Below are 21,811 nucleotides of genomic sequence, written 5' to 3' on the forward strand. Positions count from 1 at the left end.
TCACTCCGCAATGGCCTCAAGCCAACGGAGAAGCTGAGCGATTCATGAGGACTCTAAATAAGGTGTTGCGGTTCGCAGTAACAAGAGGGAGGAACCTGGACTGTGCTATTTTTTAATTCCTTAGAGAATATCGCCTGACGCCACACAGCACAACGGGAGTGTCCCCGAGCTCAATTTGCATACAGCGGGAGGTGAGAGACACGATCCCTCAAGTTAGAGTCGCCACACCAACCCAGAAACAAGTGGAAAGGAGACTCCGAAACAGACAAGTCCAAAATGAACGAATGTCAAAAAAAAAGGCGAGCCACTGTGAGAGACTTGAAAGTTGGGGACGTGGTACTGATGAAGAACAGGTATCCGGGTGGAAAATTCAAGACAATGTTTGAGAACAATACATGGACCGTTGCTAGAGTGAAAGGAACTCTGGTGACTGTCAAGCGGAAGGACGAAACAGTAACCAGGAACATTTCGTGCTTCAAGCTGTACCACGGAGAACGGCTGGAATCTGAAGGAAAGGAAAGGGCTGAGAGTCAGGTGAGAGAGAATGAAGTGGTCTGGAGGCCCTCATCACAGGGAGAAGCAGGGCTGCCAAGCCGCCGTCCCCAGATAGCGAGGAGCGTGAAGGAGGGGATGTTGCCTCATACAGAGAGCCTGACCAAGGCGAAGAGACAGCACCTCATGACAGATATCCTGAAGCCACAAACCAGGAGGCCATCCAGCGAGGAGGCGCGGACAGGTACAATCTGAGATCCCTCATGTCGGCCCCGAAAAAATTCAATGACTATGTCTGCTCGTAGTTGGACCCCTTGAAGTCCGATGTTTGATAGTACGTGGAATTTATGACTAAAATAATCTGAGTGTTTTGGGCCAGCAGTCGCATTTGCAGGTCATGTTGGAAGTCATCACTTAATGATTTTTTTTATTTTTTGTTTTTCTTTTCAATTCAATTTAAAGTTGAGGAGGAATGTTATGTTTGCGACCTGGAACATACCAGGTTGCGGAGGGGTGGTCTCCCCGGCGTGTGTTGGGAACACGCAGGGGAAACTACCCTGTAAAATGAAGGACACATGGTTTGTTCAATGACTCAGGTCAAGTAATAAAAATGCCGGTTGGCTGGGCGCAAACAGGCAGAAGCCCGAGTACAATAAGCAAGGTGTGGTGTCCTTATTTGTGCGATGCATATGCTAATCACTAGGCCCCTATCAGAACGTAACACCTACCTGAAGTGAAAAATAAATAAAATATTCACAGAATATGTTACTCTTTCTAGCCCCCCCACTCACTGCCCTTGTCGTCCTTCCACGCAGGATCACAATTGTATTATTGTTTAATAAAGTTCGATCTGTGCTTCCAGCTCAATATGAAAGTTCTACTTGTCTCCACTTCCCCCACCAACTTCAACGATCAGGCACAACTGATGCGTCACGGTCTCGCGAACCCACGTGCACCGTCTCCTGCCGGTGACAACACCCACCAATTCAGTGAATAACCATCTGGCGGCGGTCTGCGCTCTTTCCCGTAAAACTGTTTTCCATCTTTCCACTCTACGCCGTATGTCAGACTTAGCCAATCAGAATCCAAGGCCTTGAAACTCCTCTTCTCCCAGCATCAAAAGTGGGCGGTGCTCAGAGGTCGGAACTGCGCAGGTGCTATGAAATGCAATGACGTTCGGTCACGTGAGACTTTACCAGTTCCGACGTCCACAGTGCTTCCTAGTTGTTCCTCTACCCTAAATCCAGAGAGGTGCAAAGAGGTCCTGAGAGGCGGACAGCGGTGCCGGGATCAGCGGGAGCGGAGGCGGGCACCATGCCGCTCTTCGGATCCAACCCCTTCGATCAGGATGTCGGTGAGTGGGTGCTGCGGACATTGCTCTTCTAACCTGACTCAGGTTCCGGACACCTGACAGGCGGAAGCCGGGGATCCTGGACACGACTATCCGATGTCCACGGTTTCCCGGAAGTGACAGTCCCAACTAAGAGCCTGGAATAGGTAGTTCCATGAACCACCTCGTACCAGGAAGGGCCCAGTCATTAGCTCAACAGGTCATCCTTGTTTACAGCTGTCATGAACTTGGGCCACTCCTTCAGACACCCCCACTGTGGAATTGTACATGTCCCTCGATTTCAGTAAGTCCACCGTGGAAACAAATTCGCAGAACACAGTAAGCAACACAAGGATTTGTGTTTGAGTTAAAGGCGCACTGCTGTCGAAGATGAGTAACATAAAAGTGACAGCAATACCAGGGAAAGTTGAAACAGCAGCAGGGCAACTACTATGGGACACGCACACAAAACATAAACCACTTTCACCAGAACGTTGTATTACAACAGCAAGAGTGCTAGAGTACCAAAGAAGCAGCAGTGCTGACATAGACGACCACTGAGACATCACTAACAGTGCAAGCTAGTACAACTACCGTTCCGTAGAGTACAGTTACCGAAGCAGCAGGCGGTTTAGAAAGTAGGATAGAAGAGTAAGCCTAGCCAGCAGGTGGAATTGAAACAGGAACTTTGCTAAGTAGTATTGAAGCCGCAACCCTGGTCGTAAGTAGAATGAATCCCAAGTCAAAAAGGAAGATCTTCCTGGAGTCCTTTTGAAGTCATCTGATGACTTCAGCTGGGCTGTTCCTGTAATTATCCAGTGAAGTCATCTGAAACCATCCTGAAGTATGCCCATAGGGCGAAATATTTAAATGAGATGACTCCACAGTCATCACAGTAACTACTTCAGGATGACCTTCTCATTACTTCCTTGAAAAATGTGTGATTATCTTTAAAGACTACAGGATGACTCCATGAGAACTAGGGGATGATTGCAGATTACTTCAAGATGACTCAAGACTGCTAGGGGATGAGTGCAGATTACTTCATGATGACTCCTTGACAACTAGGGGATGAGTGCAGATTACTTCATGATGATTCTGTGACATCTAGGGGATGAGATTATATTATTCCATGAGGACTTCATGTTTACTTCAGGATTTCTTTGTATTACTTCACAATGACTTTATGACCACTTCTGGATGTCACTTTATTACTATACTATTGTAGGAAAGTACCCTCTTTCTTGGCATGGTTACTCCCATTTTTCTGACGGTTGTCAGTGTGTTTGACTGTGCTCACTGGGATCCTGCTAACCGGGACCCCAGTGAATATGCTCTCTCCCTTCAAACTTGGTTGCTGCAACCATTTACTCCCCACATTTGGCATACTGGTGCCCACATGTAAGTCCCTAGTATATGGTACCCAGGGCAGTTCCTGTATACTGCAATAGAAATGGAGTGTACTATTAAGCAAAAAGGGGCCCTCAGTTAGTGTATATCAAACATCTTTCAGACAAAATGTTGTGGTAATACTACAATTCTAGTAACTTATTACAGCATCTACTAACTGTGATACCATAAATTTAGAAGTAAATTGGGAATCACATATAAAAATCACATTTTCATACATCATTCCCAATTTAAAGGGATTTGGCTGCAGCTTTCATTGATGTACAGTATAATTTTTTTCTCTGAATTGAAACTATCATGTTAATTTCACAGATGCGTAGAGCAGCACTGAGGAGCTATGGATGAGAGAATGTTGCTAAGTATTGTGAGTGAACTTCATATGAGTTCCGAGTTGGGTGAGTGGGCAATATGCTCAATGCAGTAGGGTGACAGGTGAGAGTTGTTCTGTGAATGGCTTTGGTGTGTAAGGATTTGCATGTTTATAATGTTGTGTGGATAAATGGTAGTGTGAGTGGGTGTGAGCAGCTGAGGAAAATTGTGGTCTTTACAATGGCTGTTTGGTGTGAATGGTGTTATGTTGTTATGGCATTTAAAGTTTGAATAAGTAACTTCAGTGGTAGTCAAAGAGTACAAGGTGTCCCAAGTGGAATTCTTATTATCTGTTGGCAAGTGTGCATGATAGTGGTTTATTAAGGTGTGCTGTGTATGGCGCTGTATTGGTAAGCATATGGCTTAAGTGGCGTTAGGTGATTGAGTACTATAAGTGAGTGTGGGTGATGGACTATGGAGTTGTAAGTAGAGACGGTGTTACATGTGTGGCAGTTATTACGTCATGCAGTGAGAAGTGTTCTAAATCACAGTTGCCAAATGGTACAGGTAAAATTCTTGTTGTGACTAAGAATGGGCTTTAAGTGTAAATGGATCATGAACTATGCGGCTACACGGTGTACATGTGTAAAATCTATGTAGATAGCAGAGGCTGACTGCAGAGAAGAGATATTAACATGTTGTGGGGGGGAAAAGCAAGGGATTGTAGGTGTGTGTGTCATGCTAAGGCCAAATACGTCAAGAGTTGAGTCCTGTTTGTGGATGGTAGAACAGTGCAGCACAGGACCAAACACTAAGGATATGGTGTGTGAAACGTGTTGGGGAGAGCAGATTTGGATAGGAGATGTGAAGAGTGCATGTAAAGAGCCTAGGGCATAGCGGATGTTGACAGAGGATATGGAGAGCCCCTGTGAAGAGCACAACTGAAGGACAGATCTGAAGTGGGGGACTAGCAGTTGTATAGCAGTTTCAAGAGATAAATAGAGAGTGATTTTGGAAGCTATAGATGAGCAAAAGTGGAGTGTCAATGGATGTTTAGTGGAGATGGAAATCTGATATTGTGGGAAAGATTGGATGTAGAGGATGAATTTAAAGGCTAGATGGTTCACAAAGATGGAACTTAAGTGGTATTACTAGCAGTAGTAATGGGGAGAGGGAATGAAAAGGGCTGGAGTCGGTGAGTATAGTATTTAGCAGATAAAGTGGTGAAGAGGTGGATGTAGTGCACAGGGAGCAGAAGTGTTTGGAGTGTCTCGTCGAGAACAGATGTACAGAGTTCAGAGAGGATATGAAACTTGGAGAGTGGATGCAGAAGGTGTAGATCGGATATGTGTGGTGAACAACAGATGTATATAGTGGATACAGTGGGTGAACAATGTTTTTAAACTAGCAGTGCACGTGCTGGGTAGAATACACGTGGATAGTGGAGATCAAACATGCAAACAGAGTGAATGTGGGGAGTGTATGTACAGAGTGTAACACATGTGGAGGGGAGATTTGTGGAGATATCTAATGGAGAGTGGATGATCAGGAGTACCTGATAGAGAATGGATGAGCAGGTGTGAACGCTGGTATACAGTGTATAGTAAGGTAGTGTGATGTGCAGATATGAATAGTGGCAGTGGAACATAGATGATGGTAGATGCAAGCTGTAGAGTGTGGATATATAGGGTGAAAAATGGATGTAGTATCTGTGCAGTCGATATAGAGAGAAGGATGTGACTCCTGAACAGTACCTATAGAAGGAAGAGGGTACAAGTGCAGAGTAGAAACAGCATCCGCTTTAATGTCTTCATGTCTCAAGATCCTCCTGTGATCACTCTGCCTCTCCTTGCTGTTTCTTTACAGTCCATTTTCACTATTTCTCCCTGTCCCCATTTCTCTCTCCATGCCTCCTGTGCCTCCCTGGCACACCTGTACCCACCATGCCCTCCGCTCATCACTATGCAATGGACGTTGTTTCACCAAAATGCCCGGGGTAGTGGAAGCAGTATTCAACACCTTTTGATCTCATTGGCATCACAGAAAAAGATGTTATGACCTTTGACCCTGAATCTTGCCAGGAAGTGAATTCATAACATCATAACCCTGTTTTCATCACAATAACTGACTTTGCTGAAGTTCCAGAGTAACTGCGTGATGAATAAAACAACACAAAACAAATAAATGCTGATTTTGAATATTACCAATCAGGGTGATGACATAATACACCAAGGGAACATTACTCGTTTCTCTTTGTCTTACATGAAAAATTATGTGTTCCCTTGAAGAGGAGGATGGAATGCTACTGGGAACCTAAATTATTACCAAACAACTGTCATAATGTAATGGCTCCCCAAGTGTTAACGAGAAATGTTTTTTTTTTTTTTTAAATCATAAAAAGTTGAAAACAAAATTGTAAAAAAAAAAAACAATAACATTTATGTCTAACTGCGGAAGTGGCTTTATCAAATGGAATAAGCTGCAGAACATAAATATGATGGCTTGATTGAAAATGGGTGGTTTCAAATCTGTTATGCCGTTGGTAGGAGCTGCCAGCTCTCACCTGTGTGTTATTCGTGATAGTCCTGGTTTAGGACACCCACTGTTACAGGCTTGTGATTAATGGCACTGCTCCCACCTATTGCTACAGAGCCTTGGAGCAGCTAAGTGCAGTCTCAGGTCCACTGGTCAACTAGAAGAAGTCCCTGTCTGTATCCTATCATTAAAGAGGTAGCTAAACCTGTTGCATTTGGGCACTCCCTGCATTGTGAATTGGTCACAATTAAATACTTAGGGTTCCGCATTTAGCGAACAGAAGAATGACTTCTAGACAGTAACTGCCAGGCTCCATGGCAGGACGAAGACTTGCGTCAGTATGTGCAGGGGTGTGGAATTTATTAAAATATCTACTTGTCCACGGGACAGGTTGCTTCTCAAATCTACTTGTCCTGTAAAAAGATCTACTTGTCCCTTTGGTGCCATGTAGTGTGGCGCCAAATTATAGCAGCAATCTCATTATGTAAGAGCTCTGATAATAGCCTCTCTGATTATGCCAGGGCTACTACCATAGTAGGGCTTGAATACTAGCAGTTTCAATCCCTACTGTAGCAATTTCCTTATTTTGCCACCTTTCTGCAGATCTGCATACTGGGGCTGGAGGAAGCAGTAAGCAATAGTTCCAGGGCTGGAATGCCTTTGAGTCTGCAAACCTACTAACCTGCATGTTTTAAAGATTTTCACCAGCTTCTCTCTAATATTTTCCCATAATAAGAAAGGTTGGACATTTACTCCTGACAATGGCAGAATTAGAACTTCTTCCAGGGTTGGGAAGAAAGTGGCTGGAGGGAAAATGAACTTGCAAATGCTCAATAGATTTTCACATGAGCAAATCTACACATGCGTATTTACCCATGCTAAAATACAGTTCACAAATATTTTATAGGGGTACGATATATACCATGGGTGCACTTTTGTGACTTTCTTTAAGAATTTGGGGCCACATGTAGGTAGGTTCAGATTTGTGACCCGCAAATTGCGAGTCGCAAATCCGAATGTAGGATGGTGTCCCTGACACCATCTGTGATTCGCAAGGGCTTCGCAAATGTTCACCTCATGAATAATCATGAGGTGGGTCGCAATTTGCGACCCCCTTGCGAATGGCGGCCTCACAGGGATGGTGGCCTGCTGGAGACAGCAGACCACCATGTCTGTGACTGCTTTTCAATAAAGCAGTTTTTTTTTTTTGTAATGCAGCCCGTTTTCCTTAAAGGAAAACGAGATGCATTACAAAAACGAAAAATGAAACGTTTTCATTTCATTTTTTCAGAGCAGGCAGTGGTCCGCAGGACCACTGCCTGCTCTGAAAAAATGTTTACAGTGACATTCACAATGGGGAAGGGGTCCCAGAGGGACCCCTTCCCTTTTGTGAAAGTGTTAGCACCCATTTGAAATGGGTGCAAACTGAGATTGGTTTGCGCCCGCATTCGCAAAACAATCCTACACTGCACTGCGAGTCGCAATTAGGAAGGGAACACCCCTTCCTAATTGCGAGTCACAAACCCGTTTTGCGATTCGGTAACCAGATTACCGAATCGCAAAACTGGGTTTGTGCATCGCAATGTGCTTTTTGCACGTCGCAAACAGCGAAAGTCGCTGTTTGCGACATGCAAAAAGCTACTTACATGTAGGTCTCGGTCCCTAATTAGGTCTGGTGTTAACAAAGACATTTTGTTTTTATTAAACTTCTATTTCTCTCTCTTTCGGCTGGCTTTACTGTGAGTGATCGCATTCTTCTCTTCCACAAGGAGCATATTGGCACACAAAGTAGTTTTGTTCAGTGTCAGGAACTACAGTGGCAATCAGTGACGTAATGAAACTGGAGGGTGCCCCTTTGCAAAGAACATGGAGGAGCCCCCTCTCCTGACTCACTCAGGGCAGGTGCTGTGCTGAAGGGGCCCCCTGGAGGGCGGCTGCGGGGCCTTTGTTATGCCACTGGTGGCAACATGTGCTTTTAGAGTTCAAAAACGTTTTGGGGGGTTTTTGCCAGTGTTTGTTACAATGTTGAGGACCTGGTAGCTCCCACAACAATAAAGTGTTAGAAAAGCCATGTCAAAACAAGACACGCATTGATGAAACTAAAAGACTTATAAAAATATGTCAGATCAGTTGGCTTTGTCAGTGTTTGTTTATTTTCATGCTTCCCATAATCGTGTTGAAAATGGTTACACTGATTTTCCATTAGAAATATTTTTGGGAAATACTAGCATGCATCAAAACATTTTACTAAATGACACTTCATTTGCATATAATCAGAGAGCATTCTGGGAGCATTATACTTAGCCTCATAGCCTAAACTTTTCAAACATGTGTATACACGTTTTTTTTTTTGTACTGGAACCAACGTCAGTAGTGAAGTGTGACATTAAAACATTTATTTACAGCACTCACCCTAATAATGAAGGTTTTCAAATAATGAACCATAAATACAAGTTCGAACAGCATTATCTCTTGGAAACACTACCTCAACTGCAAACAGCCAAAGGGTTTGTGCTGCAGAGGGTTGGGTCTACTTGTCCCAAGGACAAAGTAAACATAAAATCTTGTTGCCCTTGACCCCAAACAAGATGTCCCGGGCGTAGTGGCAAACGTTTCACCGGCTTATCTATTCATGTGAACCAGTACATTTGAAAGCATACCATACCCCAGGCCACTGGAATTATGTGGCAAGAAGGACAAAATTATGCAACAAGAAAATCCAAGTTATGTGGCATAATGCAGCACATTTTGTAATATTGTTATCTCATTATTTTGTCACTTTATAGATGGTAGCACTATCTAAGCAAAGGCTTCAGCTTATTAGTACTAGTCTGTTGTCAAATGCAGCAATCAAGAACAGAAAGGTGTCCTTCAATCTTTGCAGAAGGCTTTCCATTGTGTGGCAACCGAACTGAGTATTGCCTTAGTAACATTTGAAAACTTTGAGCTAGAAGAAAATGCTTGGGTAAAAATCTACAAACCGTGCGGATGATGATGGATTATGTGGCAAATCCATATTTATGTACCAAACGAAGTAGAAAAAAAAATTGCAAAATTCCAGTTGCCTCAACTATAATCTTTATAACAAGTTGCTTAAGAGACATGAACAGAAAGTGCAATAAAAATATGAAGATGAGGAACAGCAAGTTGAGATCACACAGGTGAAAAGGATCTATATATTGTGTACAGGTATAAAATATTCCAACTCTTTTTTAAAACTACTGGAACATTCACATAAATGTTTAACTAAACGTATTTTGGCATACATTGGCATTTTAAATACTTCATGGCAGAGATGAGGAGATAGAAATAGCTGCCTGGTTTATTTTGGTTTATTTTGTTAAAACGGATTAGGGGCTGCAGCAATAGCCAGGACCTGGTGACTGGCACCTTACCATACGATCCCCCGGCAAGATTGAAAAATAGCATGTTTTTGAGACAAAGGCCTCGAGTATGGAGCAAGGTTCTAAACCCTTTGTATAATTTATTACACCAGTTCAATAAAAGGGCTGCAGACAGATCACTAAAAATTGAGATGCCAGCATAAACGGAAATAATAGAAAATCATATACTGTTTTGCCACCGTTGCTCACCAGATTAATTCGTTGGTTGTTTGTAATGCTGAGACCGCAATCCAGGAGTAGGGGCTTTGTCGAGGGCACCGTTTGTGAGAAGCAGGCCTCTACCAAAGGGTTGTGCTGCAACTAGTGACTGCGAGACAGCACTCCATTCTGAAAATCGTTTGCGCAGGGAAGCACATCGCTGCCTATCAAATTGGTAGCAAGGACAATTTTGTCTTATGTCGGCACTGCGAGTTACCACACAATCTCCGAGTACAAATGTTTTCAGAAAATGTCTAAAAAGTGAAATACTTTCTTAACCGTGGACAAATACGGACACTAGTGAGCAGTTGTTCAAGAGTTTGTAGCAGCGGATGTTTTAAATTGTGTGCGACCAAGTAATTATGAACAACTCAAGCTGAACGAAACTGAAATGCAGCGACCGACTTTTCAGAAATGTAAACTTTTATTGATCTTGTAAAAGTATATTCCCAAATTAGCCTCTAATCACTTTCTATACAATATTAAACCATGCACGAGAATGCTTCAGATTTTAAACAGTACTTTGTAACTGGAACGCAATCCTGAAAACAAAGAAAACTACAGTGCCGGGCAATCACGTTACCGGATATGCTCGACTAGAAAACAATTTGGCGCTGATGATTTTACCTCGGAGAAACTCACGCAACAAGGGCTGATAAGACTAGTTCTTGAAGTAGTTTGGAAGCTGTAACAGAAAGTGTAAATTAATGCCATTATTCTCCTTGTCATGGTCCTCATTGACTTTGTGTAGTCTAGCGTGTTCCCACAAACATTGGCCGGCACTGGCAGGTGACGTCACTTCCGGCGCCTCCGGAAGTGCGTTCAAAGGGCTTTGAAAGCATGCTTTAATCCATTAGTTTCACTGGCACATCTCGTATGCTCCAGTTGTTGTGGGCACATGCTAAGATAGAGCAGCTGACATAGAGAGTCGAACCAAAGTTAGCATCTCTGACCCTAATGCCACATTCTCTAAAATACCCTTACTTTTTGTGTTCCACTTAAAACGTCCTTAGTTCTATCAGGTTAAGATGCTAACTTATATTTCTCAATTGTTTTTTGGAAATGTCTGCACTATTTCCATTGCGTTGTGTCCTGCGTGGGTTACACAGGAATGGGGAAATTGGGTCAACACAGGAAATCTGAGTAAATGGAGAGTGACACAGAAATACGATGTGATACTTGTCCTGTCTGATATTTTACCTACAGCACATTGCATTCTGGTACTTATAGTTTTATTGTTATGGACTCAAATCCCCAGACTGAAGATTAAGTCAGAAAACAATATCACAATTTTCTGTTGATACCTTAAATGAACTTTGCTTTTGTTTGGTTCACCACATACATACAGCATAATGCATATTGCACATCGTGCAGGAGCTTCGGAGCCAAATAAAAAAAATGAGTGCAAGGAGGGGGAGCCTCATGTCAAAACCACATTGCAATTTAATGCTTGAGAAGTAATCAGATACTCATTTTCAAATAATCTTCAAATCATCAGAAATAGTCTAGTTAAGGGAAGACATCAGATACTCATTGCAAAGTCATCCTGAAACCATCTAGACATTCCTAGTTTCTAAAGTAATCAGATGGTCATTCTCAAGTCATCCTCAGATCATCAGACTCACGTTTCTAAACTCTGCTGATGACTTCAAGAGCTTGATGATGTCGGATGATGAGAACATGACTTCTAAAGTAGTTGGATGATCATCCAATGACTGTGGGATGGCTTCTAAGGTAATCCTGTTTGACATGGGAAAGCAGAGGCCTGCTAGATAGTGTCATTAAAGCTGCAACCCTCCAAAAAGATGTTGAGCTGTATGGTTGAAGGTTTTCCTTCACAGATTACCTTAATGTGTATCATAAATTTGGGTACATAATTTAATGTCCGAACCAGACTTCAGAACGTCTCATAAGACCCCATATAAAAATGTGCAGATTTACAATGATCGTTGTATATAAATGAGTCCTATACGATTTAGGAAGCCAATATAGGAAGTTCAAAACCTGGAACAGTTTTACATGTAAAAGAAGTATGAGCGAATCACTTTTTCCCCTTGGTATTTGCATCTCTAGCTAGAAGCGCTGCTTTAAAAACAAGGCAGCACAAGTTTGTCCATTGTAGAGTGGCCATTGAAATAAAATTGGTGATAAATGGAAAGCAGAGGGTGGGGTGCTTATAGCAATTGATTTTTACGTTTTTTATATTGATTCTTATATAGTGTGGCAGAGCAGGGGCTATAGTTAAGTATTTGGTTTAAGGTATAAATCTTACCAAGTCATCTGGCAAAAGTCCCTGCTTTCTTATCTGGGCCAGGTCGACAGATGCGTGTTGTAGATGAGATTAACCAGAAGCTGTAAATCAAATCAACTAGTCATCACAGTTTCAATTTCAGTCATTTGGGAGTCAATGATGAGAGCTGTTGTGAGTTTCAAAGCTTTATTTAAAATCTTTTAGAAAGTAATCTTTATCGATCAGCATCAGAAATAATCAGTTGATAATCACTATAATGAATTAGCATTAGAGTAAGGCCTCAAAGCGCATTCCATAAAGGAAAAGTCCCTGTTCTAACATTGGAAGATGAGAGAAAAGCGTTAGAATCCATAAGAGCTCTTAAACGAGAGGTGAAATCATGAAGCTTTTAGCGTCAAATCTCAAATATTAATCAAGGCAGAACTTCCCATAAAGATAGGATCAAGAAACTCAGAAGAGTCTCAGAGCAGCATAGATTCAGACAGGGGACATAAAAGGGTCTCTCAGAATAAATCTTAGAAGTGCCTGCAAAGAGCTCTTCAGGTAGTCTTGAAAGGGTTTGCAAAGAGAGGAAGATCATCGAAATCTAGAGGCACATAGTTTTATAAATTATCACATCAGACCTAGAAAAGTGTTGTCAATCTTCAGTCATCTCATCCAATCAGCTTTCGGTGTGTTGATTAGAACAGGAAAGCTTCCGTCGTCTAAGCAGTCAAAAGGCAATGGTCTAGTGCAGTGGTTCCCAACCTGTGGTCCGTGGACCCCTGGGGGTCCGCGAAGCCTCCTCAGGGGGTCCGCGACTGCTTAGAAAATCAAATAATATTAACAGATTAGGTATCCAGCTTTCAGTAATGACTCAGTAGGGGGTCCCTGAATTCCAATAATGATTCAGTGGGGGTCCCCGGGTGCCAGTCATGATATAGTGGGGGTCCACAGATGTCAAAAGGTTGGGAACCACTGGTCTAGTGAAATTAACATTAGAGTGAAACATTTTGTAGATAGTTCCCACCATAAGCATACTATAAGACAACTACAGTTCATGGTTAGGCCTTTGTATTACTCTATTAATTCATACGTTTCTCATACATCTAAATTAACAGGACTATTGTTCATACAGAAACATTCTGTGGAAATTAAGCTAAACATTTTAATACATTATAATATTCTAGGGAAACCGACCCTGTCAAAATCTAACCTAGGTCAGGTTTGGTAAAAAGATATATGCACTCTGCAGTTATTCAAACTTAATAATTGTAAATGTGAAAGCCTATTGCTCTCACTTGCTTTTAAATATGGCTTTTTGTCTCAGGCCTGCACGTTATGCCTACATGGTAATTGCATTCATTTCCTTTATTTAAAAAAGTCGCTAGAATTGCTATTTCTCTTGGTTATCAAAATTCTAGAAATCGTGGGACAAAGCAATGCAAGATGCAAGGCATCTTGTGGAAGTGAAGCATGTTGAAGTTATTTTAACTAGAGGACTTCCAATATGCAAACTTGTGCTGGTCTGGTTTTTCAGACATTGCTAGCTGAATAGGAGAGGATTTTGTCCCATCATAAATTTGTCGGTTTTTTTCTGCAATTTTTTTTATCAAGTTGGTATTTTGTGACATTACCATATTAGATTTTTCTGAACGCAGAAGGCAAATTAAGTTGAGCTCTGGCAACAATTCATTTTAGATCTGGTGTTAAAACATTTTGAGTTTACTAAGATTATATATTTTGTACACTTGCTTATGCTTTGAATAAACTCTGTTTATCTACTGGTTTGTTATTGTGACATTCACGTTATTCTGCCACCCACTACTGCATGCATGCAGCTTGGGGAAGTGGGTTAGCCCACTTCAGCCATTGACCAACTTCACTGTGATGGCTCTATGCTCTTTAAAATATATATATATACAAAGCAGTTCCTTTTAATTTGAGCGGTTACAATGTCAGTGTGCTTAGTGGGGCCAAAAATATTCTTTCTTGTAGCTAATGGTTATTTTTTCTATTGGTCAGTGTCCGGCAGATTCTGAAAAATAGAATTTTACAAAAAATACAGCAAAATATGCATTTGCAAAGTCAAAATGCTGCCAGCCAACACCAGTCATGTTGGCTTTGACAATGATTGTTTCCATGACATGCTATTGATGACATCTAAGTTTACACTATCTGCAATTACTGTTTGGTGAGGAGGGAGTGCTGATGTAAAGTATATTTATTTAGTCAAAGTTGAAGCCAAAAATGTTTTGACAAATGTGTCTAGCGCGAACCCAGAAGAAAATGATTATTTGTTTTTTCCTGAAGGTTCTTTGGTAGAATGTACGCAAGCATGCTTATCTGGATGATATGGCTCTGGATTGCAACTTCATGATTTGAATACCACTCAAAATGTTTACACTGGAATGTACATTTCTGAATATTTTATCACTGTTAAAATGTGTTGTTTGTTGGCAGTTTATTTACTTTTTGATGAATTCATGAGTTCTGTCTTTGACACATGGGCTCATCTAGATTCCATTCATCTGTTCATCTGCATACATGTGTTTCATTGGTGTTTGTCTGAAATCCAAAATTGAATAACATGAGTATTTCACAATGAGGCTTGATATTCAGAGTCATGGGGAACAGCATTGTTACCTTGATCGTATTAAAGAGTAAATCCAATAATAAGGTCTCAGTATCGTGGCTGTTGCATATATCGGGCTGAGGTTATTCCAGAGAGGCATTGTAAAATGTATTTTTATCATTGAGCAGTGGCTGCCATTCAAGCCTTTTTTCCAGGAAATGTATTATTATTGTAGAGTCTTTTTGTAAGGATATCTAGGTTCAGATTTGGTGTTTGTGGTACAGGAGTTTAATATGCTGGGAACATCTGAATGGATCCCTCATCTGAAGGGCAGATTATCAATGTATGTGTGAAGGTGTTTCATAAGGTCGGCATTGTTCTATTGTGCTGTGACTGCACCCTCCAGGGTGGTAAACGTGCAACAGTGTGCTCCATCTTAGAGAGAATTGATAACAGTAAAGATCTGATTATGTCCTATCAAGATATTCTGCATTTTGAATCTTGCCAGTTAGCTGGCAGGCAGTCAAAACATATCTAAACTTGCATATAGCTGGTGTACTGTTGGAAAAAAGGAAAACTCACCATAGAGGGGTTGAGAGTCTCTCCGGGCATCTCTAAGACACAAGCTACCCAGCTATTGCCTAAAGAGGAATGCCTCTCTGGCAGTGGGGGACCCTGGTAGTGCCAGAAGTGTTCTATTGTGAAATTGGAACAGCTTAAGTACCCCACCATCCCCAAATATTTTAAGAGTACACGTGGGTGTAGTGGTAGATTAATCATACATTTTATTAGGAAAACCACATGTACTTTATTTGGTGCATATATATATAAAAAAAAATGCTTTTGGTGCCCCTTTTTTCAACTCACCTTTGACCATCAATGTTACGTACTGCCCTGTCAATCCACTTTGATTTTCTCAGAACAAAAAACAGATTCAAATGAGGCATGCACCCCATCATATAGAAATATGTTGTACCGTATGTATGTCCCCTTTATTTCTTCTGCAGCCTTTGAACATCTCCCATTCAAGTATGTCTACTGTAAGAATGTAAAGTTAGCCCCTCAGCGATGTGTATGGAAAAGTGTTTCTTCATCCTGCTTATCACATTCTAAGTAAGAAAACTATACAGCAGTCATCTCAGAAAAATAGGAGTCTGCTGTAGGTGTTGTCTGTGCTGAAGGGAGCGAAAAATATGATTTTCAGGAACCAGCAGCGGTGTGGAATTTAATAAAATATCTACGTGTCCATGGGACTGGTTGCTCTTTAAATCTGCTTGTTCTGTAAAAAAAAATAAAAAAAATCTACTTGTCCCATTGGTGCCATGTAGTGTGGCAACAGATTATGGCAGCAATCTCAATATGTAAGAGTGCTGATAATAGCCTCTCTGATTATGCCAGGGCTACTACTATAGTAGGGCTTGAATACTTACAATGTCAATCCCTACTATAGAAATTTTCTGATTTTGCCACCTTTCCGCAGATCTACTGGGGCTGGAGGAAGCAGTAAGCAGTAGTTCCAGGGCTGAAATGCCTTTGAGTCTGCAAACCTATTAACTTGCATGTTTTAAAGATTTTCACCAGCTCTTCTTTTATCTTTAGCCATAATGAGAAAGGTGGAAATGTACTCCTGACAATGGCAGAAATAGTTTTTCCAGGGTTGTGAAAAAGGTGGTTGGTGGGAAAGTGAGCTTGTAAACAAACGCTCAATAGATTTTCACATGGGCAAATCTACACATGCAGATTTGCTTGTGCTAAAGAGCAATTCACAAATATTTTCTAGGAGTATGATTTCCTGGTCTACGTCTATAAGTTCTTGTGAATCCATGAAAGCCACTAATTCAAAGGCACATGGGTGCACTTTCGTGACTTTCTTTATGAATTGGGTCCCTAATTAGGTATTGCATTAACAAAAACATTTTGGTTTTATTAAACTTCTATTTCTCTATCTATCGGCTAGCTTTACTGTGAGTGATCGCATTCTGCTCTTCCACAAGGAGCATATTGGCACACAAAGCAGTTTTGTTCAGTACCAGGAACTACTGTGGCAATCAGTGGGATTACGAAACTGGAGGGGGCCCCCCTGCAAAGAATACCAAGGGACCCCCACTTCCAGACTCACTCAGAGCAGGTGCTGTGCTGAGGGGCACTCTGGAGGGGGCCAGTGGGGCCTTTGTTACGCCAATGGTGACAGTGTGTGATTGCAAGACCAAAATCGTTTTTTCTTTTTTCCAGTGAGGGCCTGGCAGCTCCTACAACAATATAGTGTTACAAAAGCCATGCCAGAATAAGACATGCATTGACAAAACCAAAAGACTCACAAAAAAAAATGTTGGATCAGTTGGCTTTGCCAGTGCTCGTTTATTACCGTGCTTCCCATAATCTTGTTGAAAATGGTTACAATGATTTTCCGTTTGCAGTATTTTTTGGAAATACTAGCATGCATCTACACATTTTAGTAAATGAAGTTTCAAAGAAATATAGCACCTAAAATTTCATAGCAGTGAAACGTTTTGTTCCTACTTGCATTTTTTCTGAACACTTAATTTTTGAAAGCAAAGAATCCTCACTCTTGCTTACAAGCTTCTGCAAACAGTTGCATCTAATCACGGAGCATTATACTTAGCAACATATTGTTATATTTTCAAACGTGTACTTTTTTTTTTTTTTTTTTTACCTTATGTTTCTAGGACTTTGTAAGTAATCCACAATTGTCACTTAAAGGACTGCTATTACAATTCCATTGTCTGACCATCAGACATGTCTCTTGCCATTAACACCAATCCCAGATGGGGCAACACTTAAAAGGGCCTCACAGAAAAAATTAACTCGGGAAATAAACTCTTAACGCATAAATTGCAAACAGAAAGCATGCATCTGCTGGTTCACATTTTCAAAATGTGGACATCTGCCAGAGAGGTTTGGGAATCAGGCAGGATCTAAGGGAGTAAAGCAAACAAATCTAGGAAGATGGGATCCCCAAATGCAAATTCCAAGTGTCTATTGTGGTTTGATGTTGAATCCACATTACAGGCCTGCTATTTGCGCATTTAGGAGCATTGCCACATCAAGGATGATTTTCTCAAATGAACCGAAGGGTCTTCCTTGAGCCACACAGTTCCGGAGAAATCAGATGATGATTGCCATCATTGATGTCATCTTGGGCTGATGGAGGAGCTCGTTGTCAATGTTCACTTAATGGGAACAGCCTCTAGTCTACATCTGTTATCTGCCCATCAGTTCACCCGAAGCGCACAGCATGAAGCTTCTCTGACTGCACATTTCTGCACAATTTTAGCTGCGTGGTATATGGCTGGTCTGGGGAGAAAAAACCCATCGAGCTCCTCATAACTCCAACATCAGCAAGCAGTAGTTGCTGCATTTGTTTATGACATTTTAAAGGGCAGAATTTTCACTGTCTATAAAGGATCACATCCATAGGGTTTTAACCACTTCTCAATTATTACATTTGGATTGTTCTGCAGCTGTGCTAGTTTTTTTGTTGTTGTCCAGATTAGCCCAGAGGTCTGGCATGCCAGTTGTGGGGTCATCTGTCTGCTCGGAAATTATTATTTTTACGTTGTCTGTTGAGGAGACTTGTGACTTCACCTTTGGATTCTAATATAATTATGGAAAATGTGTAGTTTTAGATGATAGAAATGACTATCTATAGGTTTTGCCTGCACATTGCTTGGGCTGGGCTTGTGAAATCTTTAGTTTAAAAAAAAGAAAACAAAAATACCATAAAAAGGGCTTTGAGAGCACCCATTACTTACCTTGACTTATCATTGGCTGGCTTCCATGTGGCTCCTATGTCACTCTTGTTTCCTTACTTACTGTTGGTCATCACCACCTCCATCTGCCTCCTGTGCATCGAGTCTTCCTTCTGTCCTGCAGTGGAACCTAGGCTACGTACTACTTCTGGTGGTTAGTGTCCTTGCACTGCAGGCTCCTTCAGTGCAGGCACTCTTTCTGTACTTTTCGACATTCACTTTTTGAGTGCATGCCTCTGCGGTCCCTCTCCTTTACCCCCGCTTAAAATAAAAAATGAAAAAGCTCTATGACATGACCAGCAATGACGTTTCATTGTGCTTTTTTTTTTTTTTTTCATGTTTTAACAAGTTTTAAAACACACATTACATAAAACCTGCACTAAATAATATTGGAATATTACGGATGGCATATTTTGTGACATTTTTATAAACGATATTTGTTGTATACATGCGTTATAACTACAAAAAACATCAGTTCTAAGAGGTCTTAATCTAGAACCATTTAGTTGACTTTGAATCTGTAATTTAATTTCAGTTAGAAAGTGGACGCCAGTGTCACATGCATGATTAGACAGGTTCAAAGGATTTGCCATTTTAGTCCTTTGTTGATGTTAATATAAGCAATAAAGTTAGGGGAGATGTCTAGCGGGACCGGCTGGGTTGCTGAGCCACAGAGCTGAGGGGAAAAGTATTGAAGGCCCAGCTGCGCATGTGCACCTCAAGACAGCTGCCCCCCCCCCCCCCCCAAACAAGCATTTTCTGTACCCGATCCCGCCTGACCTTAAGCTCCAGCACCCCTGACTCACTGTTGCTCATGTGGTTTAAAATTTTACCATTTCCCTTCTCCACTGCCACACTGTGTAGCTGGGCCCATGGCTTCTGTCTGGAAGACGTTGCAGCAGTTTGGCACGCACTCCTCCAAATTCCACTTCATGGAATCTTACCAGGAGCTGATGGTGGAGTGCACCAAAAAATGAGTGTTTATTATTTATTTTTTTATTAAGTAGTGGGCTGACCTGTGTACTGCTGCTGCTCTTGTAACCCTTGGGAAGAGGCAGTAAATACACAGCCGGATGCCCATTGTTCTGCATTCCCCTCTCCTTGGGCAGTCCAGGCCAAAGTAGCAGGCATTCCATTCATAGGTGTGAACATTGCATCCACAGTCCTCTTTGGCAAGGTACCCATCCCACCACCTGCCTGAGAGAAACCTTACACACTGCACCCTACCACAGATTAGAACATGACTGTGCACCCTCTCATCCCTGGTAGAGGCAACCTTTACCCACTGGTTGATACATGCAGGCATTCTTGATGCATAAAGATGTGGTGCAACGGCCACAGCTGCCGACTATGGAGCTGGGGAACTAGGTTCGATTCTCTACATCGGCTGAACATCCTGTGATTCTGGGAAAATCTATTAATCTTATTCATTCAAAATATGAACGCATCCTTGTGTAATGTAACTAGTGCTCATGTAAAGGACTCCAATATCTTCGGGTTGAGTTTGCACTATAGAAAACTGCAAAAAGAAAATAATCAAAAAGGCAGCATTTCACTAACCAACAAAGGCTGATGCTCCCTTTTCTGGTGAACTGCTTTTGTCCCCATCCATTTGGAATTCCTTCTTGAGTGTGTAATGTCCTCTGCCTGGGGCGATGATGCCTGAGACCTGGGGTTTGATGTCTCTTTCATTAACTGTCCGTTTTTGAGGACACCTGTAATTCTCCCTCAATTGTTTCACATGCTGTTCTAATTGGCACCTGCAGGTGATGCTCATGAGCTCCTTCCTGGGTTTCTCTCATCTAGGTGGACTGTAAACAGATCATTCCATTTCTTGATGAGGTATTTCCAGTTTGCATGGGTACTGCTTGTAGTAGATCGCATAGGCGAAACCTATTGGTTTTCCCAATGCTTATTTTATCCGGCTTGTGACTTTTTCAGCTCACAAACACCTCAGTATGATTTTTGACTCCTGCATTAAAATATTATCGCCTTTCAGTGCTTGAAAAATCTACTGCCCACTTGTTATTGCGAGTCATATTTGATCAGGTCAATCTATTTTTAGGACCTGTCACCCTTCCCTCCCACCCCCCAGCCCTTCGTTCTGGCAAGTTGACAAGAACAGGTGTTCAGTTCATTCAGAAAGTGGAGGAGCATTAAAGACACTTTTAAATCTTGTTATCTTGTCCATTTACTCTGTTTTCAGAGATAAAGGTCAAAAGTCAGTTTGTCTTACAATTAATTTTCCTTTTGACTGCAGAGTTCTATGATTTTGTAAGGTGAACTAACTGACTTGCGGTACAAAGAGTTACTTATATGTTGTGTGTTTGGAAAAACCTGATACCCTACAGTCTTTGATTTCACACTGTCAACTGTACAAACATTTCAAAATACATTTAGTCGTGAAGGCCCATTTTTGTGTACTTCTGTGATTGGAAAAATATATTTTAAAAGGATTAGGACAAATCGCAACACTTTACTTATGATGTGCAAAGGATTAATATGTTTTCTAAAACTCAATTTTCACAGAATAATACACTATCTAGTTTTATCAGTAAAGCTGCAAGTTAGTGGGAAGGTTTTTGGACATTTCTTGGATATTTACTGTGTGTATATGACAGTGCGCTACCACATCATGCTTCAGTACTAATATTTATTACAAGTGAGTTTTTAAGCATAAACTGAGAAACACTCCTGCCCTGATGAAAATGCTATTAGTAAACTAAGAGGCAAGTCATAGATCCCGTGTCCCCTATATGTGGGCTAGATTCTTCTTATACATGGAGCAAACATTTAGACTATTTAATAAAACAATTTTTTTTTTGTACATCAGAAAGGCTGAGCTCACACATTTGAAGGTGCACTCGTATGTGAGAAAGAAGAAAGGCTACTCTGTAAATAAAAATATTTTCCTAGGATTGCACAATTTTAGACCTGTTTACTGGTCAAGTACATTAGTTAGGTGGTAGTGACACCATGTGAGTAAGAGTATTCAGTGATTAGTGGCAATGTAGTTTAAACGTGGGTAATATTCAAGATTGTGGAGACCCCATTTGAAAGCACCTACATAAGGCAACCGTGAAAGGTAGCGCTGGAAGATTAGCTTACTATGGCTAATTTAGCTCAAGGTATATTTTAGGCATAATTTCCATATAATTTATTACATATTTTCTCAGAAATGTACTTTGTTTTAATGCATTTGTAGAAAATAACTACAAGCTCTGGCCCTCATTATGAGTTTGGCGGTCTTCGGGCAAGACAGCCAAGGAAAATGCTGCCACCACCCCGCCAGTGTTTGCGGTACAGTGTCCTCCGTATTACGAGTTGCAATCACCAAGCGGATGAAACACAGCCAGAAATCCAACACCGCCAGTGCCACTGACGGCGAAAGAGCGACTGTCCTCCCGCCGGACCCGCCACGCTGACACCATTCCGGCTGCCATATTATGAGTCCCATTTCAACACAGAAGAACATGCACCGTGGGAAACCATTGGCGGTGGGCACCACAGCTGTATAGAAAATCACCGCCAATAGAAGGCAACTCCAGATTGGATAGG

At 41.5% G+C, this 21,811-nt stretch overlaps 1 protein-coding gene across 2 annotated transcripts in view; it reads left to right on the forward strand.

Annotated features, from left to right (window-relative positions):
• Nucleotides 1-1,664: 1,664 nt before the first annotated feature.
• The window catches only part of STAM2 (signal transducing adaptor molecule 2), a 310,306-nt gene continuing 290,159 nt past the window's right edge, over nt 1,665-21,811 (forward strand). For both annotated transcript variants that reach the window (XM_069225179.1, XM_069225180.1), the window contains exon 1: nt 1,665-1,846. In XM_069225179.1, coding sequence (XP_069081280.1) covers nt 1,807-1,846 — 40 coding nt within the window. In that variant the 5' untranslated portion in view covers nt 1,665-1,806. The remainder of the gene's footprint in view (nt 1,847-21,811) is intronic.

This window comes from Pleurodeles waltl, chromosome 3_1, assembly GCF_031143425.1.
Source record: "Pleurodeles waltl isolate 20211129_DDA chromosome 3_1, aPleWal1.hap1.20221129, whole genome shotgun sequence".
NCBI classification, from domain to species: Eukaryota; Metazoa; Chordata; class Amphibia; order Caudata; family Salamandridae; genus Pleurodeles; species Pleurodeles waltl.